General features: G+C 35.6%; 1 protein-coding gene across 2 annotated transcripts in view; it reads right to left on the bottom strand.

The window, feature by feature from the left end:
• Nucleotides 1–1,341: 1,341 nt before the first annotated feature.
• The window catches only part of LOC306881372 (pre-B-cell leukemia transcription factor 1), a 68,581-nt gene continuing 45,867 nt past the window's right edge, over nt 1,342–24,055 (bottom strand). The window contains exons 3-9 of one of the 2 annotated variants that reach the window (XM_079435454.1): nt 13,602–13,846; nt 13,226–13,416; nt 12,327–12,462; nt 11,773–11,932; nt 9,672–9,781; nt 7,924–8,013; nt 1,668–1,799 (exon numbers count right to left, since the gene is read on the bottom strand). In XM_079435454.1, the coding sequence (XP_079291580.1) occupies nt 1,707–1,799; nt 7,924–8,013; nt 9,672–9,781; nt 11,773–11,932; nt 12,327–12,462; nt 13,226–13,416; nt 13,602–13,846 (1,025 nt within the window). In that variant the 3' untranslated portion in view covers nt 1,668–1,706. Of the gene's footprint in view, nt 1,800–7,923; nt 8,014–9,671; nt 9,782–11,772; nt 11,933–12,326; nt 12,463–13,225; nt 13,417–13,601; nt 13,847–24,055 lie in introns of both variants that reach the window. The other variant, XM_079435453.1, reaches the window with a different exon arrangement.

Below are 24,055 nucleotides of genomic sequence, written 5' to 3'. Positions count from 1 at the left end.
CGTTGAACTGGATTTCTGGGTTTCGGGGCAAAGGGTCCATAAAGATTAAGCGCTTGTATGGCGCTTTACCTGCATAAACACAGCTAAGAGTGACCGTCGAAATGTCCAAATCTTATTAACTTAATGACTTCCCCGTTTAAATGGATTCTGATTCAATGTACTGCAAAACAAACTTCATTACCTGGAGCCCTGACAGACAGAGATATATTTTCAACAAAAATTAGTTAACTATTGGATTTTTCAAGATAATATTTTTCAATTAGGAAGAGGAGCTGCATCCGTCATGATTTCACAATGGAAACAGTGACATCAGCAATACCAACTGGCCAAAAGAATAAGACAAGAGTTTCTGGCAGAGACACGCTTGTGTGTTGTACGTCCTTACAAATGCTACAGAAAACTGAGGAAAAAAAGCTCATCATGTTTGAACAGCTATGAGAATGATATTTCATATTCTTTTACAGCATTTACACAAAGGATTTTGGTTACCAGCAACACTCAGCTGTAAAGTACATTGCTTGTTTCTAAAACTGTACATTCACAGTTGGCTCTCAAACTTGAAATTACATGAAAAACAAGATGTCAGGTTCGCATTTGTTAAGATGTGGCCTTTTGATGAAACCCTCAAGGTTTTCACGGGTGAACATAAGATAATAAGGAACAAAAAAATGTAAAAAGGGACTATACTAAAACTAATTCAATTCAAAACAATAAAGAGCATTAGTGCTTGTTTTTAAGGATTTGGGGTAGTAAAGGGCATCCGTCTGTATAAACCAAACAGCTCTTTATGTCAAATTCCTTCACTTAAGGAAGAAGGGGAATAAGGGAGTGTTTGAAAGCAATCTGAAGTGAAAGCGGGGAGGAAATATCATTACAGACCGTATTGACTTGATGCTTCCACCATTTCCGGAATCAGTTACATTTTCATCGACTCGCAGACAGTGTCCTCAGAGTGAGGAAATGACTCCAAATGAAATCTACGACAACAGAGTTGTTTAGACTGCTCTCTACGATAAACGTAAGCACGCTCCTTTATCTAATGGACAGCTTTTGATAGCCTTTAAGGGGAAAATATGATAATCAGCTTTGAAATGGTACGATTGACCTCCACACATCCTAGTTAAGAAAAATCTGTTTTATGGGGCAAAGGAAATACTTGAATATAGCTGAACTGATATTGGAGGGTCTTTTGTAAAATGATAAAAGAGAAACAGTAAACAAATAGTCAATATATCACTATGAACGAACAAAAGAGGCAATAATAATTGACCGTACCGATAAGGAGAGCTTCCTCTCAAGCATTATATCAAGTGGTAACATTTTTTTTTTTTTTTTTTTTTTAGAAAACAAGGACTGTTCTTTCATGTATTTTTTTTATTTTTGCTGAGAGGTAGAATGAAGCATTTAAATTGAAATACAACAACTGGTTGTTCCATCATTAACAATTGCCTCATAAGACTGAAACAGGTTTTTGTTAGTCGCCCTGTGCCACCTAAAATACACTTTGAAAACTGTACAAACACATTTTTTTTTTTTTTTTTTAATTCATAATTGTTTTCTAAAATCTTGTAAAGTATCCCAAATGTTCCACGGTAGGATGGCATGATTGTGTATGAGCATGTAGGATGTTAATCCAAATCTGAGGAGGGTGGATCGCCGGATCTTTAGTCTGAAGATCCACGCGCTGTGAGGAAGGATGGTGCTGATCAGTTGGAGGTGTCAGAATGGACGCTCCCAGGTCCTTCCGTGGGTGAGGTCACTGAGGAGGGTGTCGGGGCATCTTGCCAGCCTCCGTTCGCCTTTTGTGAGGAAAACAAACGAAAAGCAAAATTAAAAAAGTGCGTATTTCAACACTCATCCGAATGCAAAGATGCAGGCGACTGGCTACAAACCCCGTCGTGAAATCTAAACGAGAGCAGCCATGATGAATTCTCTCACTATAAACACGCTTTTGCAAGAAGTGAGTCACAAAGTGACATTATGCTGCATATTACGAGTCATTTCCAGAACATGATTTTCAAAAGACAGATGATGGAGGAATAAATTATTGCAAATTATCACATTGGATAAAGGAATGGAAGTATAATGGGCACCTAAAATGGAGGCCATTTCATGTCCGGGAGACAGGTTGCCTAAAGAGCATTTGGGGCATTAATAGCAATTTCCATGCCATCAGAAAAAGGACTAGAAATGCGCTTTGGCAGCCTCTTATTTTCCCAGCCTGTTATTTTAGATAGAGGCAGTCTGTAATCAAAAAAGAAAGAGCAGAGCGAGGAGAGAAAAAAACTTTTCAAATCCTCAGCTTTGGTGACACCACATGTCTATTTCAAAGGCGTAATTACAGCGCATGGGCGAGAGGAAAGCTCCCCCACATAAATGCTTTATGTCTCAGGCCGTCATTATCCACAGCTGAAAAAAAAGGCGAATAACTTATCTGGGTGGAGAAGGAAAAACATCATGTTATTTAAGACAGTGAATTTGTTGGAAGATTGAGACACTTTCTCTGGCTACATTATCACGGCGTTATGATGCAAATGTTCGGGCTGCCGCTTTCTTCTTTGTTATTTATGGTTACAGGTGTTCAGGTATAAAATATTGTTGATGAAATCAGTTGAAATCAAATGCAAGTTGAGATTTTTTAGATTTATTTATTAGAAATGAACACAAGAGTATGTCACTGAAAAATAATTAAATATAATAATTAAAATTAAATATTACAACAATTAAAGACAGTGATTAAATTAAAAATATATGTGAATAAAACAAATATTCAGCTAAAATATATAATGTTGAAATATTTACATTTAGGATTTATGTGAATGTAAAAAAAAAAAAAATCTATGTGAATAAAATACCTTCCATTTTCCACTAAAATATCTTTTCAGATTTAGTTTTATTCAGAAATATTTACATGTATCTTTGAATAAAAAACATTAATCTTTTCAGATGTTAATTCAGAAAAAATTACATATAAAACCTGTGAATTAAAGAGTGTTCAGATAAAATATCTTTTCAGATCTTTATTTCGAATTTTATTTAATTCACAACAATTCAACATCAATTCAGACATATTTGCATTCAAAATCTGTGATTTTTTATATAAAGTCTTCATAGATTTTAATTCAGAAATTTACATTTAAAAATGTATGTGAATAAAATGTTTTTTTCATTTGAGACTTGATATTGAATCAAGTATTGAATTCATAACGACCTCAAAGATTTATTTACATCACTATAAGCTGTCCTGACAAAAACATGCTCTCCATCAGCCATAGGTGGCACAGAAGCGTTGGGCCACTTCCGGACACATTCGGCTCTGCTTCAGAGCGGCTATTTAGAGAGACCGTGTTAGTGTGTTTGTCTTTTTTTCCTTTTTTCCTCCTCACACTTTGCTGGCTCCCTGTCAGTGCTGTTAAGGTGGCAGATGTGTGATATGACCAATGCACTTGGATTGCTGTCCCAAATCTCTACTCAGCCCTCCCTTGAGACTGTCTGATCAATTTCCTCTGCTGGCGACACGGCTTGTCGCTGTGGATTTTACATGCTGGCCTCTGCCGTTTGTGTTCCCGTTCTCCCTCTCCCTCTCTTTTAAACACTCCTCCCCCAGTACAAAACTGATGGTTGGAGCTACTCGTCTGCTCTGGTTAACACAATTCTTTTAATGTCCACTCAGAGCTGTGGTGGAGGACACCATCTCAGGCTCTGGATGAGTTTGATGGCCTGAATACACCTGCGTCTGGGCTTCTTTGATGTTGTTGGTGTTTATGTGGCTGAAGGAGCCATGGTAACGCTAACACTGATCAGTGGTCACATTTTCTGTCGCCTTGGTGACTGTTGCTAGTGTACATTATGCTGCTGGCACCAGATAGGGGTAAGTATAACCATATATATATATATATATATATATATATATATATATATATATATATATATATATATATATATATATATACACACACACACACATATATACATATATATATATACAGTATATATATATATATATATATATATATATATATATATATATGGTTATACACTAGATAGGGGTGAGTATAACCATATATATACAGTGTATATACACACACACACACACACACATATACAGTGCCCTCCAAAAGTATTGGAACAGTGAGGCCAATTCCTTTATTTTTGCTGTAGACTGAAAACATTTGGGTTTGACATCAAAAGATGAATATGAGATGAGAGATTAACATTTCAGCTTTTATTTACAGGTATTTTCATCTGGATCTGATACACAACTTAGAAGATAGCACCTTTTGTTTGAACCCACCCATTTTTTATGTTACCAAAAGTATTGGAACAGATAGAATTAACATAGATTAAAGAGAAAAAGACTTAATATTTAGTTGCAAATCCTTTGCTTTCAATAACTGCATCAAGCCTGTGACCCATTGACATCACCAAACTTTTGCATTCTTCTTTTGTGATGCTTTTCCAGGCTTTCAACACAGCCTCTTTCAGTTTTGGGGGGTTACTCCCTTCAATCTCTTCTTTAGCAGGTAAAATGCATACTCTACAGGGTTTAAGTGTGGAGACTGACCAGTCTAAAACCTTCCACTTCTTGCCCCGATGAACTCTTTTATTGTTTTGGCACTATGTTTTGGGTCATTATCTTGCTGCATGATGAAGGATCTCCCAATACGTTTGGTTGCATCTTTCTGTAAATTGTCAGACAAAATATTTCTGTAGACTTCTGAGTTAATTTTGCTGCTGCCATCATGTGTTACATCATTAATGAAGATTAATGAGCCTGTACCAGAAGAAGCAATGAAAGCCTAATCCATTACATTACTTGTGTAATGTATACTATAATGTACACCTGTGTACACTGTGTTTCAGATGAGCTTGTATGTTTGGGATCATGAGCAGATCCTTTTTTTCTCCAAACGTTAGCCTTTCCATCAATTTGGTCCATAAAATCAGTCCATAAAACCTTGTCCCAGAATTTTTGAGGCTCATCTCCTATTCTTCTTGCTAATGGGTGGTTTGCATCTTCTGGTGTAGCCTCTGTACTTTTGTTCATGAAGTCTTCTGCGAACAGTAGATTGTGATATCTTCACTCCTGCCCTCTGGAGGTTGTTGCTGATGTCACTAACAGTTGTTTTAGGGTCTTTCTTTACAGCTGTCACAATGTTTCGGTCATCAACTGCAGATGTTTTCCTTGATCTACCCGTTTGAGGTATGTTACGTAGTACACCAGTGGTTTCCTTCTTCCTCAGGAGATTCCAAATGGTTGTACTTGCTATTGCCAGTGTTTGTGCAATGGTTTGATTGATTTTTTATCTTCTCTCAGCTTCACAATTGCTCGTTTTTCACCCATAGACACCTCTCTGATTTTCATGTTGGTTACACATCTAACTAACTATAAATGCAGTCTGCACAGATCTGAAACTGAGCAGACATTCAGTGCTATTTATTGTTTGAATAATCAATTAATAGGACAAACCGGGGCAACAAAACACACCTGTCAGTCACATGTTCCAATACTTTTGGTAACATGAAAAATGGGTGGGTTCAAACAAAAGGTGCTATCTTCTAAGTTGTGTATCAGATCCAGATGAAAATACCTGTAAATAAAAGCTGAAATGTTAATCTCTCATCTGGCAAATTTTAGATATGTCCGTGGCTGCATGTCAAAAAGGGCCGCAATGAATCTATCTCATATCACCTATTGTTTGACAACCTGGTCACATGCTAGTAACACCTCTCTCAAACCACTACTCTCCCTATATAAAAAAAAATCTTAAAGTACTTCATAGGAAATCCATATATTATCATCATTGTCATGTTTTAAAAATATATAATTTATTACATTTTGAGAACTTGATTATATATGCAGATGTCTTATGTACAAAATTGTGCATGGATTGGCTCCTCCCGTATTGCACCAGTTTGTAAGCACAGTACCAAATGCTTGCAGATCTACAAGGAGTTCAGCAAGAGGTGACTGCATTGTCCCGTTTAGGAAGAGTGCACTTGGTCAAACAGCTTTCTCAATCAGGGCTGCTCGTGAATGGAATCTCATTCCAATTCACATTAGGAATTTCAAAACTTACACTTCTTTTAAACTTAACTTAAAGAAGTGGCTAACAGGTAGTCAGGACTGTCAACATTACATTTGACATGAAATATTGCTGCAACCTTGTCTTCTCTGTCCTGCTTGTTTGTTTGTTTGTGCTTCTTGCGCTATGCTATGGTGGTGGACGAGGAGATACCCCCTTTACTATGTAAAGCGCTTTGAGTGCCTAGAAAAGCGCTATATAAATGTAACAAATTATTATTATTATTATTATTATGCCGACGAGGTGTGCTGGCTTATTGTTTTCTCTTGTGTTTAGATTGGTGAAACCTCTGTTGTTGGTTATTGTCTCAGTTATATTGTTCTTTTGTGCATGTGTCCAAAAAATGTTTGTTAGATGGACTGGCAGTTTGGCTTGTGTGTGTATGTGTGTGTTGGTGTTGTTGTTATTGATCAATTGTTTTTTTTGTTTTTTTGATGTGTTTATTTTATTCATATTAATATGTATGTAATATTTTAATCCTTTTGTAGGTGTGACTTTAAGATCTGTCCAGGGACAGCAGATGCAAAATAGCCTTTTGGCTAATTCTGGCACACTGTACATTTAATTATGTATTATTAGTGTGCATTGTCCCTGTTAAATAAACCTGAAATAAAATAAATAATAAATCTCATATTCATCTTTTGATGTCAAACCCAAATGATTACAGTCTACAGCAAAAATAAAGGAATCGGCCTTACTGTTCCAATACTTTTGTATATATATATATATATATATATATATATATATATATATATATATATATATATATATATATACACACACATATATGTTTGTACACACACATATCCATTCCATTTAAAGGTTTGGGGTCAGTGATTTTTTTTTTTTTTTTTTTGCATTAAACTGATCAGTAAAAGCTTTTACATTGTTAAAGATTTCTATTTGTAATACATTTTCCACAAACATATTACGCAGCACTGTTTTCAACATTGAAAATAATAAATAAAACAAAATCAGTAAATCAGTATATTAGAATGATTTCCCTAGTAAAAAATACATTTAAATATATATACATTTAAAATATATTTATTTCACACTAAGTATAGTTCTACTGACATACACTCGAGACTTACTGATATACAAATTATAATTAAACTTTATTTGGAGTACTACCAGTGTACAATGCACATTTCTAAATATTAAACATAAAATGTGTTTTAAGGTCACTACTGATGAGGATTGTATGATTTTTGAATAATATTGGTCTTTTAATGCAAGATATTTAGTATTCTTGCAATAGTGCCACTTGTGTACAATCAAATATACTTCAAAATATCTCTAGTTGGACTTCAGCACTACGTCCGCACAATGAAAGTGCATTACACACATAATTAGTTGCTCCAATTTAGCAGACTTTAAGTATACCAGTTTGGTATAACAAAAGTACAACTGCAGGATATTTTTATTAAATAAATAAATAAATAAATAAATAAATAAATATGTAAATGTATTTGTAGTAGACTTAGCATGAAATAAATGTATGTTAGTATATTTATTTTTCACTAGGTTTCTGAAGAATCATGTGACACTGAAGACTGGAGTAATGGCTGGAATAAGGAATCAATTTTTAAAATTGTATTTGAAATACATTCATTTTAAAATATATTAAAATAGAAAACAGTTAGTTTAAGTTGTAATTACATTCAACAATATTACTGTTTTACTGTATTTTTGATCAAATAAATGCAGACTACTTCAAAAAACTTTAAAAAAATCTTACCAACCCCAAACTTTTACATATCATGCTAATCACATTGGTTTTGAGGATCAGGTACAAGAGCAAAAGACAGAGTGAAGAAGCTAAGTTTGCACTCACATTGATGCCCTGTGGACTGTATATCTGACTGGCAGCAAGGCTTTCACTGTATCCGCCTGTCTGACTGATAACATGGCGAAGAGTATCCACCTGCAGACAGAAGAACACAACACAAACAAAAGACAGGGTCAGACAATACAGATACAAAACAAAGACGTTTGTGCTGAGAAAAGGTCACCCAGATATCAAAAGGATATTGGCAACCAAAAAGGTCATCAAAAGTTGAATGAAATGTTTGTGCTGAAGATATCAAACAAAGAACATACTTTGTTTCTGAATCGATATGAAACAATAAATCAACATTTACAGTGTAATTATTGGAGTGATTTAAATGTCATAAAATAAACAAACCACAAATATACAAATTATAATACATTTATTTACAATAAAGCAGAATAACATATTTAAAATTGAGTGCTGTCCAACTATTCATCGCATCCAAGTTTTTGTTTTCAGAATATATGTGTGTGTGCTGTGTATATTTATTATGCATATTTAAATACACACACATGCATGTATATTTTTAAGAAAAATATTTTATATTTGTATATTAAATATATGTATGTATAATATAACTTATATAAATATAAATATGTACATGTAAATACTTGTAAATATTTAAAAAATATATACTGTATAAGTGTGTCTTTATATATACTTAATAAATATACACAGTACACACACATATTATGTAAACAAAAACTTTTATTTTGGATCCGATTAATTGCGATTAATCCTTTGACAGCACTAATGAATTTACATTTAAATATATGCATGCACACATATTAGATTACATGCATTTTATATGCTATCCATTGAGCCACAGAGCCGATACATGCATTTAATAAAATATTTTATATATTTTGTTACTCAGCACGTTCGTAATACACTAAAAAAAATTCTTGCACCACATGAACTCATTTCAGAAGATTTCCTCTGGGATTCCAGCACTGAATATTCATGAAGCACCCCAAGGCTTTGGAGAAGTTACTTCATTACGGGAGGAAAACATTCCAAACATCAACAGGGGACAAACCGAAGCACCCTGTGTTTGGATGCTAGTGTGCCGGGCAAGGTCAGGCTGCTACGGTGGCGAATGTGACAGAATGACAGATACGCAAACCCGCTGACAAGAGCTGCGTTGTTTCCAAGACTGTCTTTGATGGTCTATTCATTTGGAAGTTGACAATGGCCACGGAGCAGTGTACAACTGCTGGAGGCAAACTGTAACCCCAGTCCGTCCTCAAGGTCAGGAGGCCCGTCATGTCAGCCGTGGCTGAACAAAATGTACACGCGCCAGACACTATGATGAGCAGGCTGGCGCTGAGAGATGAACTTTGTTGTGACAAGGATATATAACAAGATGATGACTATTTGATCAGTTATGACATAGACATGCCATTCAGTACTAACAGGGAAAGTTCCTATGAAAATATGGGCAAACACATGCATGTGCTTGTTTGCAAAGGCGGTTCAGCAAAAATCAAATCTCAGTTAACAAAAGTACTCTGTAAAAAGGCAGCAGCACAATTCTAAGAATACTTTCTTAGAAATTCAATAAATAGAGGAAGAAAAAAGAATTGGATTACTAATGGATCCAGGCCCACTGTGTGAACTGCAGCTAGCCAGATGTGATTTTGTGAGCGGGGTAATCAGGGCCGCCATTATGACAGTCCAATGTGTTATTAGGTTTAACTGAATTAAATTAGTTCCAGTCATCTGCCCTCTCTCTTAGCGGTACTCCCTACCTGTGACTGAATGTTGGCCCCCACTTGGGCCCCCTGGTATGAGTCCCCATTCAGAGACTGCACACTCATGAACAAGTCCCCGGAGTTCATGTTAAAAGAGCCAGCAGAACCTAAGGGGAAGAGAGGCCGAGAGAAAGAGAGAGAAAGACAGGGATAGAGAAAGACAAGAAATAGTCATGCAACAGTAAGATTGAAGTAAGGAGGGTTAGTAGTGCAGAGCTGGTACTGTAAGTGAGTTCCAAATCATAAATCCATGGTTAGAATCAGCTGAGAGAAATTCTGTTTAATATATTTATAGTACATTCAATGAAAAAGTACCTAATATTTCTGTTTGCTAGGTATATTTATGCCAATTATAGGACTGCGCTGTTAGCTTAGCAGCTTGCCAATGCCAAAATCTATTGGAATCAATTTAGGACTAGGAGATATGGCCAGAAATATATTTTTTTCAATATCATTTTATATCAATATTTATCACAATATTAATTTCAAACCATTAATGGGGAAAGAAATGCATTCCACATGTTTATCAGAATGCAAATATCATTTGTTTGTTCACAACTAAATGTAACTTTTAATTGAGGGCCCTATGAAAATTGTTAGAAGTTTAATCAATACATTTTAAAAGGTAACCAACTGAAAATATAATAAATCATTTACAACAAAACATTGCATTTTTATGTTTTGTCAAATAGAGTGCTGGACAACAAACTTTGTGTACTGTGAAATAAAACTTGGATGAAAAATATCTTGGTCGTATGATATTCCTTAAAAATATTATTATTATTACTTTGAGAAGAACAATTTACTCTAGACTAGTAAAATATTACTATCATAATTTCTTCAAGTTAAACCAAACTTTTATTTTAGCAGACTCACACATCTAAGGCCCTGTCCTAAATATAGGCTAAATATCAAAAATTTGTTTATTATCGAAATTGTGGATTTATTTATGACCATCTTGACAAGGCTAGATGGCTAGCTAACTGCCCTAGGCAAGTTTAAGCTGTTTTGTTTTAGTAAGGAAAATTATATTGGAATTACATCTAAATGCCCCAAAGTCTTAAGATGCAGTAATATTTACAAATTTTGTGTGGGTAAAACCTTGTAATTTCAGTAGGAATAATGTGTTCTTAAATTTTGTGTGAGGGTGAAAAATTTCCCTATGCAGATTTGGCATCGGGTTGGTCACACAGAAAGCTGCTTGGTTTGGAAGTGACTTCTATGTGAGCTGTGCTTCATTCATTGCTACACTATTGACAATGAACCTACTTGGCCTGCAAACTTTCACCTAATGTGACCGCACCTTTAGCTTATCACTAAAAAAACTACAATAGCTGTTAAAGTGTTTCAGGTATAACAGTGGGTGAAGAAGGACCAAAACAGACTTTTATTAACTCTACAGTGACATCTAAGATGGACAGTAGTTACTCTGCGACAGTCAAGTCATTCAGGATGTGCTAATTGAGTCACAGAAGGAATCAAAGAATACTATTTGTCTTTTAATGGAGAATAACTCCTTAGATGTTTAAGAGAGAGCAGGGCTTAACTTAATTTCCGCTTTATAAGCCGCAGGGCACTAATCAAATGTACATGGACCTCGAATCACTTCAAGGCTATATGACAAAAGGCTTGACCATCTCATCATAATGACATCCAGGAGGTCAACCAGACAACAGCACCTGAGCAGGCGAATGGCTTAGGTGCGTTCACACCAGATAAAACAAAATATAATTTGAGCCAAACAACTATTAAGTCAATATTAAATAAAAGCAGAGTATTGGTGATTAAAAGCTGAATTATTGGTTGTGGAAAGAGAAAGCCTTATATGAGCTATGCAGCAGGCCAAGCTGCTGATGTAGATAAAGAAGAGGTGGATCTGTACGTCATAAAGAGAGGCATTATGGGAATGCTACAGTAAAGGGAGGACATTAAAGGCAGGCAATTGTCGAATATTCAAAACATTACCATGGTTGAAGTACTTAGTTTGCCAAATTTGCTGTTTCTGCACCACTAGCAGGGCTATATTCTAAAACTTACTGAAGACCAGTGAAAAACAAACACATCTGTTATTTGGGTGTCGATTTATTGCAATACTCACCGGCCGAATTTGGTGTGGAAGGCGAGTTGGCTTGGCTGCCGTGGGTGGAGACGTTGGTTGCGGTCACGGCAGTTTTGGCAGCGTACATGTTGGCTTCTTCTTGGAATTTTCCAATATTTTTCTTGTATCTGATCCTCTTGTTTCCAAACCAGTTGGATACCTGAGAAGACAAGAATTACTGAATAAATCAGAAAGAACAAATTAATTTCAACATCAAGATTATTTGAGAGCTGTTTAGTGTCTTAGGACCACAAATTTTGGTAACAATTTATTTTACGGTTACACCTGTTAGTTGCTTATTAGCATGCATATTACTAGAATATTTGCCATGTATTAATGATAATTAAGCACATATTAATGCCTTATTCTACATGACCTTATTCTACATCGCTAAACCTAAACTTAACAACTACCTTACTAACTATTAATAAACAGCAAATTAAGAATTTATTGAGGGAAAATTTGTAGTTACGTATTCCAAAGTGTTACCCTCATTTCTAAGCATTCAAATATATTCTGCATCACTGTATGGGGTAAAGTTTGGTGTGTCTCACCTGTGAGACTGTAATGGAGCACTTCTTTGCTAGCTCCTCCTTGGCCTCCTCGCTGGGGTACGGGTTGCTGAGGTGGGAGTAGAAGTATTCATTCAGGATCTCTGTGGCCTGCTTATTGAAGTTTCTTCTTTTTCGTCTAATGGAAAATGACAGAACAGAAATAAAAAGAGAAAATGAGAATGAGAAATAGAGAGTGAGAAAAGGAAAAAGCAAAGCCAGCTTGATTCAGAAGCTACGATGTTTATAAAGTCCTTCACATTTGAACCTGCTGTGTAAATACAGTGGCTCTAACTAGTGTTTGGACATTTCATTCACTTAAAAACGTATGAATATAATTGAATTCCATTAAAATGTTAAACTAACTGGCACACTTTTTAATCAAAACTTTTCATAAAAACGTTGTTGGGTTTTAAATGTTTAAATCTTTTTTTTTTTATATTCAGCAAGAACACATTAAACAGTGACAATGAAGACATTTCTATTTCTATTTCAAATAAATGCCATTTTATTGAATTTTATATTTATCAAAGAGTCCCCCCACCCCAACAAAAGGGTTTCCACAAAAATATTAAGCAGCACAACTGTTTTCAACATGGATCATAATGTTTCTTGAGCACCAAATCAGAATAATTACTGAAGGATCATGTGACACTGAAGAATAATGGCTGAAATCTATGCCACCATAGAATAAACTGCATTAGAATTTACTTTAAATGTTAATAATATTTCACAGTATTACTGTTTTTACTGTATTTTCGATCAAATAAATGAAGTCTTTAAAAGATTTCTTTCAAAAACACAAAATCTTACATACCGCAAACCTTTGAACAATTTGCCTTTTTACTTCATGTTTGCTATGAAGTTAGAGACATATTAGATACACATACACTTATACAGACCTGGCATCTAGGAAGCGGGAGCGCAGGATCATGACCGCCTCGCAGGTGCTCTGTTTGAGCTGCATCTGGATGGAGCTGAACTTGCGATGGATGATGCCCACCATGCGCTCGATCTCTTTAGGGGAGATGGGCCGAGTGCGAGACTGCTCCCTCAGCAGGTTCATCACATGGGTGGTGAACTCATTACACGCCTGAACATGCACAGAGGGGCGGCACATGCATCAATCTCTGTGCATGTAAACATAACTACAGGAGCTGCTCAAATATCCTATCCTGAGGACTTTTTGGTGTGCTACAACATTTTGTTTCAAAACATTTGAGTTTACAGAGGTCAGATCTAAGAGTCTTTTCTGGAGACCAAACACGGTTCTCTCACCTGCTCATACTTCTCCAGTTCTGTATGGTAGATCTGACGGATCTGGGACAGCTTGGCCCGGTAATCTGAGTGTTCGGACGAGTTATCGGACCCGCCGCCGCCTGCCGCAGCAGCTGCGGCTGCAGCTGCAGCCGAACCGCTTCCTTTCTCAGGTCCGGACACACCCTCGGCTAGCAGCATGTTGTCCAATCGCATGAGTTGAGCGTCTGGTGGCTCCTCCTCCTGAGCTCCACGGATACTGAGTACTGTCAAGAAAGGAAGAGACAATGAACACTTGAGTAATTTTGGAGGTTCAACTGGAAATCCTGAAAATTTTCAGACATATTATGTTGTCTTTGACTATGTAGTAGGTCATTTCTGTTTAACTGTGTACTCAGAATAATATTTCTCATATTAGTAAAGCTAAGAACTGCAATCTCTCAATATGACACTTAAAAATGAGAAGCACATGTATATAATCTATCATTTGAGTGACCTCCATAACAGTCAAGTTAAAGTAAATGTCTGTAATAAAATTAACATAATAACATCTCCTTATGAGACATTACAGATATGGCCTTCATTTGAATTGCTCTCTTTTTTGTGAGAAAAATGTGGAACTATACACTGATCTTTGAAGGGTATGAGATAATAAAACCATAATTTCACTGCATTTGCACAATAATTTAGAATAAATTATTATATCTGCTCATTTTTAGTTCTTGATCTTGTGAATTACCCACTAAAGAGTAAAAGCATCAAATTATTATTTAAAACGTTAAACTAAACAATTACTAAGATATAGAAATGTCAGAGAAATACCTTTTTTTTCTCTTGTTTGCCCACTATCCGCTGATTACTTTCATAGTTGTTCAACTGTCAGGTTCTCTGGAAAGCTTTCCTTTTTCAACTTAAGTTAATATACAGATTAAGTTTATATGCCATGAAACTCTGCTCTTTGATTTTAGGACTGTACATATGTATCAATGTTTATATTGGCTGTGTTACAGAGGTGCTTTAAACATCTACCGTGCTGCAAAGTTTAGCTCCAATACTGCTCTGATATACACGTACTGTTCAAATTATTCCGAACACCTGATTTAAATGTAAAAATGATTTAGTAAAATGTGATAAACAGAGCTAAGAGTACTACTCTTTTACTGGTAGCAGAAAGTATTATCAAATGGCAGGAAACAAACATGCAAATTGTGGAGGATGTTTAAGATTCTGTATGGGGTTGGTTATTACTACACTATGAAGGAAAAGAAGATTATATAAGAACTCTCAAAGGAGTTTTGTCTGTTTGTGCAGTGTTATTAGAACATTATAAGCTGTGGTTTCTTTGTGTGCCACTAGATGTCTCTCCTTCTGTTCTGTTCAGTGGAGGCAGACTGACGGCAGACAGCACCCGCAGCAGCCATTCTACCAGTAACAAAGAGCACACAAATCCAGATTTACCAAGTATTTGGCACACAAGCAGCCATACATTTCTGTAGAAGATCCACAGCGATAACAGAATACAAATAAAACCAATACTCACTGTATAATGCAAATATTTGTTTTGTTTACAATTACAGTGGATGTCAAGTGGTGACCAATCAAATCAATATTGCTTATTATAATAAAAATGTTCGATAAAATAATTTACATTACAATACATTTCAAAAATCTATGATCAGAAAAGATGTTATTTTAAATAAATTAATATCTGTATATAGCAAAGATGCATTAAATTTATCAAAAGTGACAGTAAAGACATTTATTATATTTCAAAATATTAATGTTTTTACTGTATTTTTGATCAAATAAATGTCCCTTGGTGGGACAAAAAAAAATTATTACCAAGAGACCAATTACTATACCAATATGTGTAAATACAGGCTGTAACACTCCCCTTTTAATTGTTAATGAGTCATTTTATTCCGCTATTCCAACTATATTGAGTTATATGATTAGTTATAGTTTTTTTATTTGGATTAAGTGCTAATTTTTTTTCCCTTTGTGTTCTCCGACCCAAACAGAAGAGACAGAAGAGCCCACCACCAGGTAAAAGCTGCTGATATAACTGTAGCACATATGGCTTATTACATATGTAAACCTGCAAAAACACCCAATGTCTACCGCAGTAGAGGCAATGCAAACGTTCCTGTGACATCATTCTGAAGATGACAGCAGAGGGTAAGGCAACCAGCGTGCTGCAATCTGTTACCACAACCCCGAACCCAATCAGCCCAGCCTCTTCCAATCAGCTCACTCCCACTGCAAATGTCAGGGGTTGTCAGAGGCCTCCAGAGGTCAAGAGTTCAGGGCACTGGTTGAGGGACACCGGTGAGGTCAGATTTCTCTAGAGAGCAGTACAGCAAACATCCTGCTCCTTCAGCAAGTCCTTTGGCGCATGTGCGCAAAGTGTGTTTCGCAAAGTGTTTATTTTCATACCGCCGTCATCCTAAACTCTTCGCTTCTACTCTTTGACGATGACTTCAAGCCTTGCTCTGTTTTCAGACTGTCCAATTTCAGGCTCGTCTCAACTGTCTGCCCACCCAACTATTTCACAGCGAATAAAAAACACAAGTGTATATCAATAGCACAACACAAGAGAAAAAGAGCAAGTCTTTTATGCCTTTATAATAGAAAGAGACAGTAACAGTGGAACGTGACTGGTGTACGGCATCGACTAAAGAAACCCAGGCCCAGAAGTGTGCAACGTTCATCTGGAGAGGAAATCTAATGAGGCAAATAATGATTTATTCATTCCAACCATATCCTCCAGTGCACAATTAAATGCATGAAATATATTAAATAAATACAATGAATGCGGATAATCATACAATTCACTTTGCTGTTGCTTAATTACCCCAAACCAACGCAATGCACTTTATTTATTTTGATTCAGTAATGGCATGGCAATCGATTAGGCCGTAATGCTGCCGGCCCGGCGTGCGTGTTTGTGTGTGTGTGTGAGTGGTCCATGCCCAATGCGCTGCTGATGTGAACTGAGCTGAACTCAACCACCCGCAGACAAACATTAACAGTTTTCTGAGGAGCAGATCATTCTCTCTTTCTGTCTTTCTTTGGTTTCTTCCTTCTGTCTCTGTCTTTAGGGGAAGATGGGGTAAGACAACCTCTTTAAAAACAATGTGTTTTGACTGATATAGTAATACTTCCCTGAAATAGTAAAATTTAAGTTTAACATGTATAAAATAATAATGTATCATCCATCATATCATTTGGGGGGAAATAGATAGCATATTAGATAGCATAATATAAATAGCATTTGCTATTATAGTTGTTGCAGCCCCACTACTGGCATAAAATGACCCGCAAATGTTATGAAAATTTTGTGTAAAATACTAAATGAAATATTCTATTATTTATATTATTAAAATCATTTCTAAAATCATCGTATGCCTCTTATTTTGTAGTTAATTTGGATGAACAGTTACAAAAAAGAAAAAAGGATGTCACAATAATAAATAACATATCTGACCCTGGGCCACAAAACCAGTCATAAGGGTCAAGATACATCATCTGACACGTGAATAAATAATCAATAATCAATACAAATGTTAATTTTGTGATGGCATGTCAACATTTATATGAGCATAAGCATTCAATTAATGTGTTCAGATGAAATTTAATGTCAAGAAGAAAATTAAAGGTGGGGGTGGAACGTTAACCCATCTTACCCTATTTTCACTTTCTCGTTTTCTCTCTGTGACTTCCTTTTTTTTTGCATGTGCTATATAGCATCATGAACGGCAGCAGTTTTTAGAAGTCTCTAACGGACTATTTCACTTTTGAAGGCTTTTCAGATGTGACTTCTCCTCAGACAAGTCTTAATTTCACCCTCCCAGCAGTCGCTTTCCTGAGCGTTTCCCTTTTCACAGCTGATTTGCCAGTCTAGAACCCACGCACCTGATAGCAAGACCTAATTTCACTCTCTTCACTTCTACAACAAGGCCAAGCGGGTCTGGTATTCCCCGTGATAATCCCCAGAAAAACTCACATCTTCCTCATGTTTGTTAAATTGTAATCTTTTTCAAATGTATGCTCGATCACAAGGTTGCAGAGTCTTGTAATCCTCCTTTGGAGCAATAAAAAAGTATTTAGTTTAGGCAAAACGAGGCAACGAGGGGCTTTGAGCTAGGTTTAGTCAGGGGGGTTTATCTTTTCAGTGTCTAAACTAAGGCTGGTATCAACTTCAGGGAATTAAGTTGGGAGTCAAAGAGTGGAATGGATTACTGTTGAGACAGGAGGATTTGGCCTGATTTTGTATCAGAAAGACAGACATATGGCACACAGCAGACTCGTGGCTCTTTAGTTCTCTGCGAAACCTCCTTGGAGTAGAAAGTGTGAACATTTGTCTGCAGTGTTCGGCGTTTCTAAAAGTCAAGCTACCATTTAAAAAAATATGCATTAAATAAGCAATAAGGAATGTTTCTACATAAATATGTAAATATTTACCAAAGGCCTATGTTAGGCTAAGATGACCAGACATAACTATTGTAATGGTGTAGTTCTCTCTCTTTTTTTTTTAATTGTTCAAAACAGCTTGCAAAGTTAAACAAACAAAAAAAATCTAATTTGCAAGATGCACACACCTGTTCATTATATTCTTGCATAGTTTATAACTTAAATTTAATCTTAATTATCAATTAAATAAAATAATAAATGTCACTGAACAGATGACAATTAAAATTGATTGCCTTTATTGCAGTGTCCAAAGTTCATTGAGGCTGAAATATCATAACGATGACAGGAGAAAGTACAAAAATATAGGATTATTCCCCCTTTTTAAAATCATAATTTACAATATCTTTAAAAAGATAAATAAAATCAGTACTAGTCTTTCATGAAGCAGTGCCTTGATAAAGCAGTGAATTTATAAATTAACTACTGCAAATATATATTTGGACGTACACCACCACTGACAAGTCTAGGGTTGGTAAAAACGGCAATATTGTGAAATATTATTACAATTTCTATTTATTCTATTTTCTATTACATTTTAAAATGTAATTTATTTCTGTGAATTTTGGGTAGACACTACTCCAGTCTTCAGTGTCACATGATCCAGAAACATTTCTTAATATTATCAACATCAAAAACCATGTGCTGTATATTTTGTGGAAAAATATATTTTTAAAAATACTTTTTTTAGGATTCTTTGATGCACAGGAAGTTCAAAATAACCGCATTTGAAATCTTTTTTAACATATACAGTCCCCTCCATAAGTATTGGAACAGTAAAGACAAAATTTCTCTGTTGGCTGTGGAGTCGAGACATTTGCAAATATGATTAAAAGATGAATATGAGACAAAACTACAGAATGTCACATTTTATTATTAGCCCTTTCAACACATACATGTTTTACCAAATAAAAAGAACAACACTTTTAGAGTTCATCCCACTCATTGATGTGAGCATAAGTATTGGGACAGTTGAACATAAGGCAGATATAAAAGATTAAAAGCTATTATTTAGTTGCAGATCCCTTGCGCACAATCACAGCAGTGAGTCTGTGACCCATAGACATCACCAGACTCTTGGTCTCATCCTTTGAAATGCTTTTCCCAGCCTTTAATGCAGCCAATTCCAATTGTTGCTTGTTTTGGGGAGTTTCTGCCTTTACTCTCCTCTCCAGCTGGTGAAATTCAGGTTCAATCAGATTTAAATCTGGAGATTGACTTGGGCAATCTAAGACTTTCCATTTCTTTGCCCTTATAAATTCCTTGACTGAACTGGCAGGGTGTTTTGGGTCATTGTCCTGATACAATATAAAGCAATTCCCAATTAATCTGGTGGTATTTTCTTGAATATTGTTAGGCAAGATGGTTTTGTACCCTTCCAAATTCATTCTGCTACTGTCATCATACATTAAGTCATCAGTAAAGTTGAGAGGGCCTGTTCCAAAGGCAGCCATGCATGCCCATGCCATGACACCACCTCCACCATGCTTTACAGATGAGGCTGTATGCTTGGGATCATTGCAGTTCCCCTTTTTCTCCACATTTTTGCTTTCCCATCACTTAGATAAAGGTTCATCTTTGTCTCATCGGTCCATAAACACAGTTCCAAAACTCTTCTGGCTCACCTTTGTGCTTTTTTGCAAACTCTAATCTTGCCTTTCTATTTTTGGTGCTGGTCAGAGGTTTGCATCTTGCTGTGTAGCATCTGTAATTCTGTGTCAAAGTCTCCTGAGGACAGTAGATTGTCAGAGCATCACCCCAGCTTTCTGGAAGTTGTTGGTGATTTTACAGACACGTCTTTTAAGATTAATTTTCACAGCTTTTATGATTTGTCTGTCATCAACTACTGTTGTTTTCTCAGCCGATCAGGTCGTTGTTGGTTGCTGGTGGTTTCCAAACTCTTGATTTCTCCATGCCCTTTGTTTTTGCTATAGCTCTAATTGACTTCCTCTTTTCTTTTAGCATCCAAATTGCTTGCTTTTCTCTCAAAGTCAGCTCCCTCGTCTTCATCCTGGTTTGTGTGTGTCATCATCGAATGCAAGATTCAGAATACAGAAGTAATGGATATAACTGATACGAAACATTCCCTGCTTTTAATATCTGAAGAATTAATGTAACAGGACACAGCTGATCACTTAGAAAGACCTGTGAGGCAACTGTACCAATACTTATGCTCACATCAGATAGAGGGATGCAACTCTAAAAGTGCTGAACTTCTTAGCTGGTAAAACATCTATGTGTTGAATCACCCAGTAATAAAATGTGACATTCTGTAGTTTTGTCTCATATTCATCTTTTAATCATATTTGTAAATGTCTTGACTCCACAGCGAACAGATCAATTTTGTCTTTAATGTTCCAATACTTTTGGAGGGCACTGTACATGGTTTTATTGATTACTTTTGATCAATGTAATCCATTCTTACTGACCCCACATTTTTAAATTGAATTTTTATTCCAATTCACAGTCTGTATTTTGCAGTGATTGCATTTTTTATATATTAACTTGTTTAAAAAAATCCACACAGTATCTTTTAAAAGAAACCTTTGGGCATTGAAGGACTCATGTTTGTCTGGGAATGCAAACATACTGTACAGAAATTGGTTTAGTTTTGTATTCACAAGAAAGCAACAACATAGTCAGCTTCAAAGTTAAAATGCATCAAAAACTGAAAAATTGCATGTTTAAAATATCTTGTTTTTGCATCTTTGCTAAGTATTAATTTCTTTCAAAAGAAAAAAAAATCTTACCCTAAAGCTTTGACTGGTTGTGTAAATTCCTTATTTTACTAAGTCAATTAATGTACTTCCTTTTACTAGATGATCTAACCACACATAACAGTGTAAGTCAGTGAGGAGAAGTTTATTTGTTTGTAAATGAGAATTACTGTGCTGTGGCTAGCTTGACAATATAAAGCCAGAGATGAAGTAATCGTCCCTCTCTGGCATGTTTTAATTGAACGGTGACAGAAGACAAATCCCACCTCTCTCTGTACTCATCTATAATTAATCTGTGAATGGAGGAGGCCCTATCAATGACATTACATTGTGTTAATAGCACCGGAATGAATGCACACACACACACGCACACACACAAGATACACTGTCATATACGGATGACAGAGGAACCTTCTGATGCAACGGTCTTACTGTGAAAGCCTCTTAGAAACCACTTCATTTTGTAATTTGGCATTTACACTAACACGACCACCATCCCATAAAAACTAGACAGAGAGACACAACCACAAAGCCAGCCAGTCAAAACAAAAAAAGAAAGGAAAAACAGCAAATGCAAACAAGCCGCCCCGGCTCTGCTGTATTTTCATACAGTGATACTGCCCAGCCCCCTCCCTGCATGGCCTCAACTCCCTGTGAGCGTCTTAAATGAAAGCATGTTTAATTAATGATGTTGAAGTATTCTGTCACAATTAGGAAGATGTATGGTCAAACAAGGCGCTTGTGATGGCCCTGACAAGGATGATGAAAGTTTGCCTTCCTGGACTGGCACTGGCAGCCAGCACTGGGCCCTGGAGCCTCTCCAGATGCAGTCAATACGGTAACCTGAGACTTGAGATCTCCAAGCAGACTCATGCCGTCAGCCAACAAGCATCTAATGCATCTAATTTTAGGCAAGTTTTATGATATATCCTAACAAAAAATTACCATTGCAACCATAATGTTGGCCTTATGCCTTAATTACTAACAGGGATGGACTGATATAAATATTATTGGCTAAAAGCAATAGTTTTTTTTTCATCCTTTTTCTTGTATTGTTATTTTTAAAATAAATTAATGAATAAATTAAATGTATTATTTAAAAAAAAAACAATGTTGTTTCATATTATTTTTATTTTATTACATTTTTATTTAATTTATTGTTTTGTTTTGTTTTGTTGTTTTCCCCCTGGCATAAAAGTCTAACCAATTTGATGATTCAAGAAAACTAATATTGTCTAATATAAAATGCTGACAAATAAATGTTGCATCAATGATTCCATTTTTAACTGCAGAACTACAACAATTTAATTTTATATTTCTAATTGCAATTTTATATTTTATTTATATTGGCAGTGGCTAACACCAAGAATTAAAAACTCTTGAAATCATTAAAATGTTATACTTATACTGAAAAAGTTTTTTTTCTTTATTATTATTAAATATTAAATTAAATATATGTAACACATACAGTATATCACAATTTACTGTTACTTTGGTATTTCAGTAAATAAGAATATTAGTAGTATATTAGGCTGCATAGCAAAGATCATATAAAGCATCAAAGCTTTGTCTCTCTGCAGCAATCTATTCAGTTTTTCTCTATTTGTGAATTTCTTTCTCTTGTCTGTGTCATGGTGGGCCTGTCACCAGCTCGTCCATGAGACCAAAAGAGGGACAGCAAAATGCAAATGTAACATTGCCGTCATTCATTACACAGCCTGAAAACAGTGAGAGAGACAGAGAGCGAGGGAGAGAGACTATCTGTGGTACAGGCAGCAAAATAATAACATCCACAGTCATTCAGTACAGCTCTGTGTTCTTCACTCTTTGTCTGTGCTGCAGGGACTCTGAATGTGTTTTGCTGATCTACTGCATTCTGTGTTACTGCCACATGCTGAAAATCTCATCCCACTACAGAAATAAAACATGTCTCGCTGGTCCTGTATGAAACATTTACTCATGTTTTGATTTAGAGTAATATCAACATAGTCTTATGCAAGTCGAGTGTCAAGTTAGGTGATAGGTCTATACTATGGGGCTGTTGAATGCTTGAATCTGACTGGTTGACAAATATTCTAAGGTGTGCAATTATTTGCAGGGAAACACATCACTAAAGTAGTTCCAGGCATCTCTTGACTGCATTACATGTCCATATCACTTCGCCAAATAAATATAGTGAACAACAAGATAAAAAAAAAATAATAATAAATAAAATATATATATATATATATATTCATGTTTTGCCACAAAATTACATTTCATTATTATGTACGGAAAGCACATACTCTCTTTCTCCCGCTTTCTCTAACATAGAAACGCACATGCAAACAATACGGACACACATTCGCACAGAAATGTGTTGTCAGCCCTGCTCTGACAATTTTATCAGTAAAATAGTTTATCAGCTTAAAACCTACTTGTCATTTCTCACTAGCGAGGTAATAAGTGTTTTTGAAGCAGATGAACTTACAGCTTAGTAGTATCCTGTTGCCAAACATAGCTGAGAGATGCTAAGTAATTCACACACACTTAAATATCTCTCTAACGCTCTCTCTCATAACTGCATTACTATAAACGGCTCAAGCCTCCTTTACTAGGTCTAAAATTATGTTTTGGATTCAGCAACTGTGGCGTGGCGTGGCGTGAAATGAGATTAATAAGAACTCAATCCTAGACACAAGAGTGTTTTAAAAACAAAAACCATTGAATGTATTGAAATACAAAATCTGAATAATGTTTTGAGATGTGGTAACCATAGTGTAAGTGTAATAATTGACTCACCACCTCAGATGTGCATTATTTTATAATAATTCAACAGCCTGACGTCAGTTATTCCTTACATATAATACATATAACGTGTGTGTGATGTATTTGAAATAGAAATCCTTTGTAACATTATTAATGCCTTTAGTGAAAAAAATAAGTGCATCCTTTCTGAATAAAAGTTTTTTTTTTTTTCCTGACCCCAAACTTTTGAATGGTAACTATTAAAGCAAATGTTCTTATTTTAAAGGAATAGTTCATCCAAATATGAAAAAAATAACAGCATGTACGATTTGAAACAACAAGAAGGTGAGTAATTATGAGATGATTTTTTATACATTGAAGTCAGTTCAGAGTCTATTTGGGAAAACTCAAAACTGTCTAGGGGGCTCACCAAAATAATAAAAAAGGCTCAAGGAATCAGAGGGTGACAGAATGAACACTGAAGATACAGAGGAGGAGGAGGGGAAAGGAACTGAATCGGAATGGTAAAGTACGGTGTCAATTAAAAAAATGAACCGGAGT

Source organism: Barbus barbus (genome assembly GCF_936440315.1).
Source record: "Barbus barbus genome assembly, chromosome: 15".
Taxonomy (NCBI): domain Eukaryota; kingdom Metazoa; phylum Chordata; class Actinopteri; order Cypriniformes; family Cyprinidae; genus Barbus; species Barbus barbus.
The sequence above is the reverse complement of the archived record's forward strand: the minus strand, read 5'-3'. Positions and strand labels throughout refer to the sequence as shown.